Source organism: Clarias gariepinus, chromosome 17, assembly GCF_024256425.1.
Source record: "Clarias gariepinus isolate MV-2021 ecotype Netherlands chromosome 17, CGAR_prim_01v2, whole genome shotgun sequence".
NCBI lineage: Eukaryota > Metazoa > Chordata > Actinopteri > Siluriformes > Clariidae > Clarias > Clarias gariepinus.
Genome location: NC_071116.1, coordinates 180,001 through 190,000, shown reverse-complemented (window position 1 = coordinate 190,000; position 10,000 = coordinate 180,001). Strand labels below are relative to the sequence as shown.

The following is a 10,000-nucleotide window of genomic DNA, read 5'->3' as shown; positions in this document are numbered from 1 at the left end:
GCACAGCAGCTATGTTCATATCTACATAGAAATGGCTGTATCAGTCAGAATTTAGGCCTCATGACAGCCGGCACTTGTTAAAATAGTAAGTAATGCATCTCTTTGCTTGTGTTACTCGACCTCAGTGCAGCTTTTGACACCATTGATCATAGTATTCTCCTTTACAGATTGGAAAATGTAGTAGGAATTAAGGGAACGGCCCTCACACGACCTACATTTTAAAAAGATCTTTTTCCACATGAAAACGCAAAATGTCCTGTTAAGTGCTGTTAGGAGCCTCCCTAATTAACAGGGGGCCAATCAGGAGCCTAGACAAAACATAACTGATTGCACTCAAAACATAACTGAGCATTGTAAGCAATTGTAAGCATTTCACTACATTTCGTACTGTGTATGACTGTGTATGTGACAAATAAAATTTGAATTTGAATTTGAACTCTGTAGAAGTCTGAGCAGGTCTCATCCAAAACCGCCGTCACTAGTCTGCAGGGTCTGTGTTGTCAGAGTTTTGTATGCAGCAGCAGTAAACTTCGTAGTACATTCAGGCACCTCTGTTTGTTAATGTAAAATGTCCACTATTGCTAAAGCTGATGTCTAAACCAAGGAGACAATGACATCATCGGCACACAAAGTGACGTTACAACGAGCCAAAATCTTTTTGTTTAGTTTCCCCGTCCACACGACACCATGCAGATAAAACTCTCAGTTTTTAAACATACCCAGCTATGTGTGGACATGGCCCCTATTTATTTAGCCAAGCATTTTTATAAATAGATTAGCGTTAGGTAAAGGAGCAGATCTGGGGGACTCATGGACGTAGAGTATTATGGTGAACTGGTATGTTTGGATGCTGTCTTCCTCACTCTCATTGATCACTCAGGTTTGCTGACGGTGAGGTGATTGTTTGCTTTACATCTCAGTTCCCCCTCATGTCTGTGTTTCCTTCTGGCTCCTCCCTTTCAGTTATGATGTCATAGTTAGTCCTGCCGGAGTCTCTGCTTGCACTCTACAGTTAATATACATTCACATTATACATTGTGTGACTGTGACCATACCTAACTGCCATCTCTCCTCTTTGCTCTCTCTCTCTCTCTTTCAGTGATCCAGACTCCCTCTGTCCTCTGGTCTGACTCGTCCTGGTGTCCTGCTTCTGTTTGGAGATCTCATCACATGGATGTCCCGTGTTGTCTGTCTGGGATGCGTGTGGTGACTAGGGACATTTCCACTTTACCGTAAAGACGGTCCTGGCCTTTAGTGATGGGTCGTGCATGAACAATTAGTTCTTTTTGAATGAATCTTTAATGTGACCCAGAAGAACGAGTCGTCTCGAAAAGTGATTTGTTCATGTTCTACTGGGCGCGCATGCGCAAAGCATCACAAAACCTCCGTAGGTTATGTACAGAAATGAGTAATTACCCTTGAGTCTTTAATCCGAGATTCCCATAGACATTATGAAGTGCAGTACAAAGGAAACTAAATTGAACGGTTCTCCTCAATGAGTCCTCCAAAAGAACGAACAACTCGGACTGGAAGATATGATGGTGAGCTGCTCATTCTGTCTATTATAATATGTCCTTAACTGTATTGTAATATTTTCATTACTGGAACTATAGACAAAGTGTGTGTATGTAGATGTATGTATTTCAAAAAATGAAATGAACTAAATGACTCAAAAAAAGATTCGTAAATTTTGATGAATGAGATTCAAAGGACCGAGTCACTAAAATGATTTAAACTTCCCATCACTCCTGTCCTCGGCTGGTGGAGACAGCTGTCTCTCTGAGGACTCGTGACTGCAGTCGCTCGATAGTTCAGGACCGGAGTTTCCTACAGTCTACCTGAGCCTCCAATAACCAACTGGACTCCATATGAACTTCTCCACATCTCCTGTTCTACTGAACTTCCAGCCTCCTAACACCCAGTATGAGTGCAGATCAATCCCTGCTATGGGATGCGTTCCCTGTTGAGTCTGGTTCTTGGCTTCTAAATCAAAACAATCTGATTGTTTTGATTCAGACACATTTTCATAATTTTCTGTTAATTCTGTGAAGCTGCTTTGTGACAATAACTGATGTTAAAAGTTTATTATGTTAATTTGTCCTATACAAATAAAATTTAATTGCAAAAAATTTAATTAAGATGAATGAAATGAGTCTCTTGAAGGGAAGTACAGTAGTGTAGGTTCTGATCTGATCTGGTTAGTTTATAATCTGCATCAATGTTTATTAAATTGTCAAAGAAAGAATCTTAATGCTCATGGTTTCATGAAGTTCTCACTATTACATGTTACTGATGTGGAGATTTCCGTAGTGACTTTATTATTCTCAGCTAGTTTTACTACGATATTAAAGTCAAATGTAGGACACTGTGTGTTACACTAGTCTCAGTGAACTCCCTTTGTTACTGCACACTGCCCCTACTGGACATTATTACATATTTGCCCAATGAATTCAAACCACATGCACACACACACACAGAGAAGGAGTTTTCTTACCGGGAACGATTGTTCCGTTTCGTTCCCGAGCGTGAATTAATCATACAAATGTAAAGAATGAATAAATAAATGCAAGAAATAGTTTAGTACAGTGAAGTACAAGAAATGCTACAAATAAACTGAATGCATGCTGTAAAGTTTAACGAATAGCACAGATACATATAATAAATATCTAATCATGTTCTTCGGTCCCCCCCGGACCATGTGTGTCCAGGAGAGGTCAGGTGTGTGATGGCAGCATGTCCTTGTGACCTGGACAGACCAGGGGGGGATTCCAGACAGCTCGCTTACCATTTGGTTAACCTTAACCTCTGGGTTGATTAACCCCAAACCCGCACACCGTGAGTATGTCGGTTCCAAACCCCCTGAGCAGAGTAAGTTTAGTCATCTTCTACTGGTTACCCAGAGGTAGTGCGCGTGCACGGTGCATTCATAAAGACATTTTAATGGATCACCGATTTCCAAGTCAAAATAAAAAATCAAGGTGAGAAAAGAGAGAGCGGCACAGAGTCTATTATACTCCACAGAGTCTATTATACTCCACAGGGTCTATTATACTCCACAGAGTCTATTATACTCCACAGAGTCTATTATACTCCACAGGGTCTATTATACTCCACAGAGTCTATTATACTCCACAGAGTCAATTATACTCCACAGGGTCTATTATACTCCACAGAGTCAATTATACTCCACAGGGTCTATTATACTCCACGGGGTCTATTATACTCCACGGGGTCTATTATACTCCACAGGGTCTATTATACTCCACAGAGTCTATTATACTCCACAGGGTCTATTATACTCCACAGGGTCTATTATACTCCACAGAGTCTATTATACTCCACAGGGTCTATTATACTCCACAGAGTCTATTATACTCCACAGGGTCTATTATACTCCACAGAGTCTATTATACTCCACACAGTCTATTATACTCCACACGGTCTATTATACTCCACAGAGTCTATTATACTCCACAGGGTCTATTATACTCCACACGGTCTATTATACTCCACAGAGTCTATTATACTCCACGGGGTCTATTATACTCCACAGAGTCTATTATACTCCACGGGGTCTATTATACTCCACGGGGTCTATTATACTCCACAGAGTCTATTATACTCCACGGAGTCTATTATACTCCACAGAGTCTATTATACTCCACGGGGTCTATTATACTCCACAGGGTCTATTATACTCCACAGAGTCTATTATACTCCACAGGGTCTATTATACTCCACACGGTCTATTATACTCCACACGGTCTATTATACTCCACAGAGTCTATTATACTCCACAGGGTCTATTATACTCCACAGAGTCTATTATACTCCACAGGGTCTATTATACTCCACAGGGTCTATTATACTCCACGGGGTCTATTATACTCCACGGGGTCTATTATACTCCACGGGGTCTATTATACTCCACAGAGTCTATTATACTCCACGGGGTCTATTATACTCCACGGGGTCTATTATACTCCACAGAGTCTATTATACTCCACAGGGTCTATTATACTCCACAGGGTCTATTATACTCCACAGAGTCTATTATACTCCACGGGGTCTATTATACTCCACAGAGTCTATTATACTCCACAGGGTCTATTATACTCTACAGAGTCTATTATACTCCACAGGGTCTATTATCATCCACAGAGTCTATTATACTCCACAGAGTCTATTATACTCCACAGAGTCTATTATACTCCACAGAGTCTATTATCATCCACAGAGTCTATTATACTCCACAGAGTCTATTATACTCCACGGGGTCTATTATACTCCACGGGGTCTATTATACTCCACGGGGTCTATTATACTCCACGGGGTCTATTATACTCCACGGGGTCTATTATACTCCACGGGGTCTATTATACTCCACAGAGTCTATTATACTCCACGGGGTCTATTATACTCCACAGAGTCTATTATACTCCACGGGGTCTATTATACTCCACGGGGTCTATTATACTCCACAGAGTCTATTATACTCCACGGGGTCTATTATACTCCACAGAGTCTATTATACTCCACAGGGTCTATTATACTCCACAGGGTCTATTATACTCCACACGGTCTATTATACTCCACAGGGTCTATTATACTCCACACGGTCTATTATACTCCACAGAGTCTATTATACTCCACAGGGTCTATTATACTCCACAGGGTCTATTATACTGCACAGAGGTTTAAATGCAGACATATGAGGAATTTAAGCCAATAATAATGATACAAAGCAATACAGCTGCACCGGCTAAAGAAAGAAAGTTGGCTTGGAAAAAAATAACAGACAGAGTAAATGTGTGATTGTATTAAATTACACATTTAACATCGCCTCTGTCCCTTAATAAAGGGCCACCAGTGACACTAACATGGTAAAATGTAAGTTTACCATTATGATTTATTTTTATTATACGACTTCATAAATGACCATCTCTGTCACTTAAAGGCTTTTAAACATGCTTTATGTTTTTATGCAGGCTTACTTTATTTAACTGCATATGATGTTTAGGCTACTGTGATCTTAGTTGTATTACTTTGACATGTTTTTTCCTGCATTATTGTTTTTTTCTTTGATAATATTGAGAATTTTATGGGTTGTATTTTCTTATAGATACTGATAGAGGGATTGTATTATTGGACGCTACAGAAAAAACACAGTCTGGCACAGTTGTAAGTGTATTGTTGCTTTTAGGTATTTTGTTGTTTTATAGTATATAGTTTTTAAGTATAACGTATACTTGCATATTTCCACTGAAGGATGAAGATGATGATGAAGAGACCACATCTGCTGTGACAGAAGTGGACAATGCTGGTAGATCCACTGAGGTCGGATGCATACTATTATAATGCAGCGCCCCCTTTTTACATTAGAGTAACAAACTGTCATTGTTCTTTCACAGTACATACCTGGGGATTTACCCACGGATGAAGGTCCTTCAACCTCAATGCATGATCTAATCAATGTAAGAATTTGTGTGCAGTTGTCCATATTTTAATTTTATTGTCTGACAGAATCTTATTTATTTAATTATTTTTTAAATAATAAATCCTGGTTTCCTTCCTAGTTGCCAGCAAAGAAGCTGTATAAGGTCCATCTTCAAAAACAAGTGACATGGAGATGGACCTTAAATGGAAGAGAAAAGGCTATCCATTAAAAAAGCAACACTAGAAATTGAATTACTGGAGCGTCACCTTAAGGTGAGAACTTGTGCGTATATTAATCTGTTGCATGTTAAAAGTGTTGTGTATATAAAGCAATGTCATTAAAAAAAAACACATTTTATTTCATTTTACTTTCATTGTTTTTCAGGAAATAAAGAAATGAACTGCACAGAAGACCAGTGCAAACAATTTAATAAAAGTAACACCCCGCTGGAACACCCCGCTGGAACACCTCGCTGGAACGGCTGCCAAATTCTCCTATCAAGAAGACAACATACCTATAAGAGAGATGCGTGTGCTTTTGTTTGCTTTACTTTGTTGAGTTTAGCTTTTTAAACTTCGCTGATGTGCTGAAACTATTGAACCTGAAACCTCACCATGCGCCAATGTTTTGTGTTTAACATGTTTTGTGTGCAGTGTGTTTATACTGTATTTTGAAAATAAATGTATACTGTAAAATCCAGGATGTGTGGGTAATTTGGAATAGAGGCAAAATACTGGTTAGGGTGCAAAGTGTTTTATTAAAAATTATTCAAGTAAAATATAATTTAAGTGTTGTAACAGAAAAGTAGCTGCCAAAAATGAGAAAAATGTAAACATTAAAATGTAGCGTAATTTCTATATTACTTGTGGTTGCATTAGCAAGAGGGTGTGTTACTGAAATTAAATAGTTCCTTCTATCTTCCTCTGTATCTGTAGGCAGTGAAAATAATAATGAGTAAAGTTCCTGTGACTCTAATGTCTCCATAAACACAGCACTGTTCATCACATTCTACTGGTTTGGAGAGGGAACCGATCTGAGGCAGGGAACCGATCTGAGGCAGGGAACCGATCTGAGGCCTTAAAGTTGTCAGACGTGAGAACTTGGAGTTTACTTTGTTGTGAGTTAATGTGAAAGGATCATCCTGTAGATCTTATTATATGTATTTAAAATGTCACCAGAAGATCCAGAGACTATCACCAGGGGATGTGATCACATGAGACTCTCTGCCTCTAATCAGCGTTAATAACGTTACTATTTAATATTAACATTACATTACATAATATTAATAGGATCCGGTTCGGTTCTGTCCGGTTCAAAAGTTAAACGGGATCTATGTCTCTGTCCTCCCTCAATCTTCCCCCTCTTCCCCCCTCCCCCTCTCCCTCTCCTCCCCCTCTTCCCCCTCTTCCTCCTCCCCCTCCTCCCCCTCTTCCCCCTCTCCTCCCCCTCCCCCCTCCTCCCTCCTAAAAGGAAGAAAGTAAAGGATGGAGACACAGAGACACAGACAGAGGGAATATGTCCACTTCACCACCCAAACCCTCATCTTCACACACACACACACACACACACACACACAGTGTAATGTTAAATGTGACGTGGTGCTGTTACTCTCTGACTCGGGCGGAACTAAAACTAACCCGGAACTGTCGCGCGGCGCTGTGTGTTTCCGGCCGGAGCGGAGAGCGCGTGCACACAGCGTGGAGCAGAGAGAGAGAGAGAGAGAGAGAGGAGAGACATGGCGTGTGTGAGGAGTCAGGAGTGTTCAGTGTGGGTGGGAGCGGAGACCGGCATCCTGAAGGGTGAGAGAGAGAGTGTTGTGTGTGTGTGTGTGTGTGAGGGGGGTGTTTCATCAGGAAAACAACAACTGTTAGCATGAGCATTAGCCAACGCGCGCACGCGCACGCGCACACGCTGTAATAAAGTGTTAATGCGAGTTAAAGGCTCGAGTGTGTTCAGGTGTGTGTGAAGTAGTTTGTACATTAGAGCACGTGACACAGCACGTGACAGGACCCCAGAGCGAGTTACATGTTTACCTCATTACACACCTGAGGGGGAGGGGGAACAACAACTAGACGAGTGTGTGTGTGTGTGTTAATTATCTTCCTGTGTGCAGGTGTGTGTGTGAGCAGGAAGCAGGTGTATAATTTCTGTGAGATGCGCAACCTGAGCCGAGACGAGGAGATCTGCACCATCACCTGGGGGGACGAGCACGAGACAGAGGTGTGTGTCTAACCCTGTCAGAGTGTGTGAGTGTGTGAGTGTGCGTGGGAGAGTGTGCGTGGGAGAGTGTGCGTGGGAGAGTGTGCGTGGGAGAGTGTGCGTGGGAGAGTGTGCGTGGGAGAGTGTGCGTGGGAGAGTGTGCGTGGGAGAGTGTGCGAGAGTGAGTGTGCGAGAGTGAGTGTGCGAGAGTGAGTGTGCGAGAGTGAGTGCGAGAGTGAGTGCGAGACAGAGGTGTGTGTCTAACCCCGTGAGTGAGCGAGTGTGAGTGAATGTAAGAGTGTATGTGTGAGATACTGATCACAGAAATAACTTTTTAGGTTGTTTTAAAGGTCTTTGAGAGACATCTCTCTGTGGCGAGTTCTGACGCAGGGAGTGACGGACAGTCATAAAGAACACACACACACACACACACACACACACACACATACAAATTATACTTTAGTGCAAAATTTGTGATCAGAACAAAGTATTGGTTCCCTCGTATGTAATGTGTATGTAGCGTGGCTGAAGGGTGTGTGTCGTCCCAGTGACGCGGAGCGAGCTGAAGGACGTGAGGTCTTTGGTCGTGTCTCACAGATTGTTACTGCTGCTTCACTGATGTCTCAGAAACAGAAACCACGACGTCCTGTTCCAAGTCCACCAAAAGTGTGGACGTTGGACGCTGCAGGATGAAGATGAGGTGGACGAGGCAGAAGCTGTTGTAGCTCCTGAAGGTTCAGATTTCAAGCCGTTGATCTCCAGCAATCCCGATTGATCTTCTCGGGCCGAGCTTACCTGGAACGTGAGATGTTTGGGTTTATCACCGAGCTAGGCGGAGCCGCTTAGATCAAGGCCGCTCTTGGGTGTGAACCTGATCAACTGCTTGGCGAGCGTTTACTGCAAACACAGAGTACTGTTGTTTTCTTTGCGGGTGAGACACCTGATTACTGACCACCTCACAGGGAATTGGTTCCTGGACAGAAGAATGTTTATCACCCACCGCTTGATCTATTTTTCTTTTACATTTGCAGATCAGAGTCGAACTAATGAAAACTTAAAGGCTATAAACAAGCAAAGTGCTACCATTCCGTACTTCTGACAGAGTTTTCACATATCAGTAACAACAAGCGACCACTTTAATGTTAATCTGCTGAACGTGTGTCATGGACCACCTTCAGGAATGTCGTTCTGTTGAAGGTCTGCTCCGGACATGTCGGTCTACAAACTGCAGCATCGGACTTAAGATGCTTTTCTTCATTCCCTCCTGGAGCCGCCCTCAGTGCTGTGAGTGACGACCATGGAGAAAGTCTCCCCCAGGACATTTACGTCATGGGGAAACGCTACCAGGGGAAGTGAAGTCCGTCCCTGCTGGGAGACGATTGGACGCTGAAGCGCCAAGCATCATGGTCACTACAAACAAAAACCTGTGTGTAAACCAAACAGTTGTAGTTTTCTCTCTTGCTGATGCTGCAGTATGGTAGCGTTACCTGTGTGTCTGGAGACTTTATAATGTTAATGCGTTTTTTATTTCTTTTCTTTAAATACAGAAATGATAAACACGTGTTCGTATTCAGTGAATAAAGATCTAATAGCTTCCCCAAACATCATAGAGACCCAAAATTCCATAAAATGGCAAGTGAGAAGCGTTATATAGTGAACTGAACGGTGAGTAATGTGTACACTGCTAATTACTGCGCTGTTTATAATGTGTGTGTGTGTGTGTCAGGTATTAATAGGAAGTGTTAACGGCAGAGTGAAGACGTTCAGTACGGAGAAGGGGATTTTCACTGAGAGCCGAGAGTGTGCAGATCTAACACAAGGACGCTTCACTGGCCTCGCCGTCACCAATGGGTACCAACACACACACACACACACACACACACACACACAGAGTGTATGGAGTGTCACACTGCAGATAGACAATGTGCTGAAGCTCACCTCATACACAGTCTTGTGTGTTCAGACCCGGGCGTGGCGTGGGGGGGAGTGGAGGAGGGTTTATCCCCGGAACATCTGGAAACGGCTGTTCTAGGGGGATCCAGCCTCTCCATCATATACCCCTCACTCTCACTGCAGCACACCTGTCTCACTCTCACACCTGTCTCACTCTTCACTAAAGTGGTCTCACAATTTTAACCTGTACCCTTGTGTGTGTGTGTGTGTGTGTGTGTGTGTGTGTGTGTGTGTGGTGCGCACCAGGTCGTTAGTAACATGTGTGGAGTCTGGCTTGCTGAAGGTGTGGCCTGAAGCAGGAGGTGAGACGGTAAGTCTGTCTGTCTGTCTGTCTGTCTGTCTGGGTGATGTGCTGTGTCCAGGTTACAAGCTGTAATGTCCTATGACAAATTTCTGGTTGGACTTATGAAT

The 10,000-nt window shown here is 42.6% G+C and overlaps 1 protein-coding gene across 2 annotated transcripts in view; it reads left to right on the top strand.

The window, feature by feature from the left end:
* Nucleotides 1–7,094: 7,094 nt before the first annotated feature.
* The window catches only part of wdr74 (WD repeat domain 74), a 7,402-nt gene continuing 4,496 nt past the window's right edge, over nucleotides 7,095–10,000 (top strand). For both annotated transcript variants that reach the window (XM_053515656.1, XM_053515655.1), the window contains exons 1-4: nucleotides 7,095–7,236; nucleotides 7,551–7,657; nucleotides 9,363–9,487; nucleotides 9,836–9,899. In XM_053515656.1, coding sequence (XP_053371631.1) covers nucleotides 7,173–7,236; nucleotides 7,551–7,657; nucleotides 9,363–9,487; nucleotides 9,836–9,899 — 360 coding nt within the window. In that variant the 5' untranslated portion in view covers nucleotides 7,095–7,172. The remainder of the gene's footprint in view (nucleotides 7,237–7,550; nucleotides 7,658–9,362; nucleotides 9,488–9,835; nucleotides 9,900–10,000) is intronic.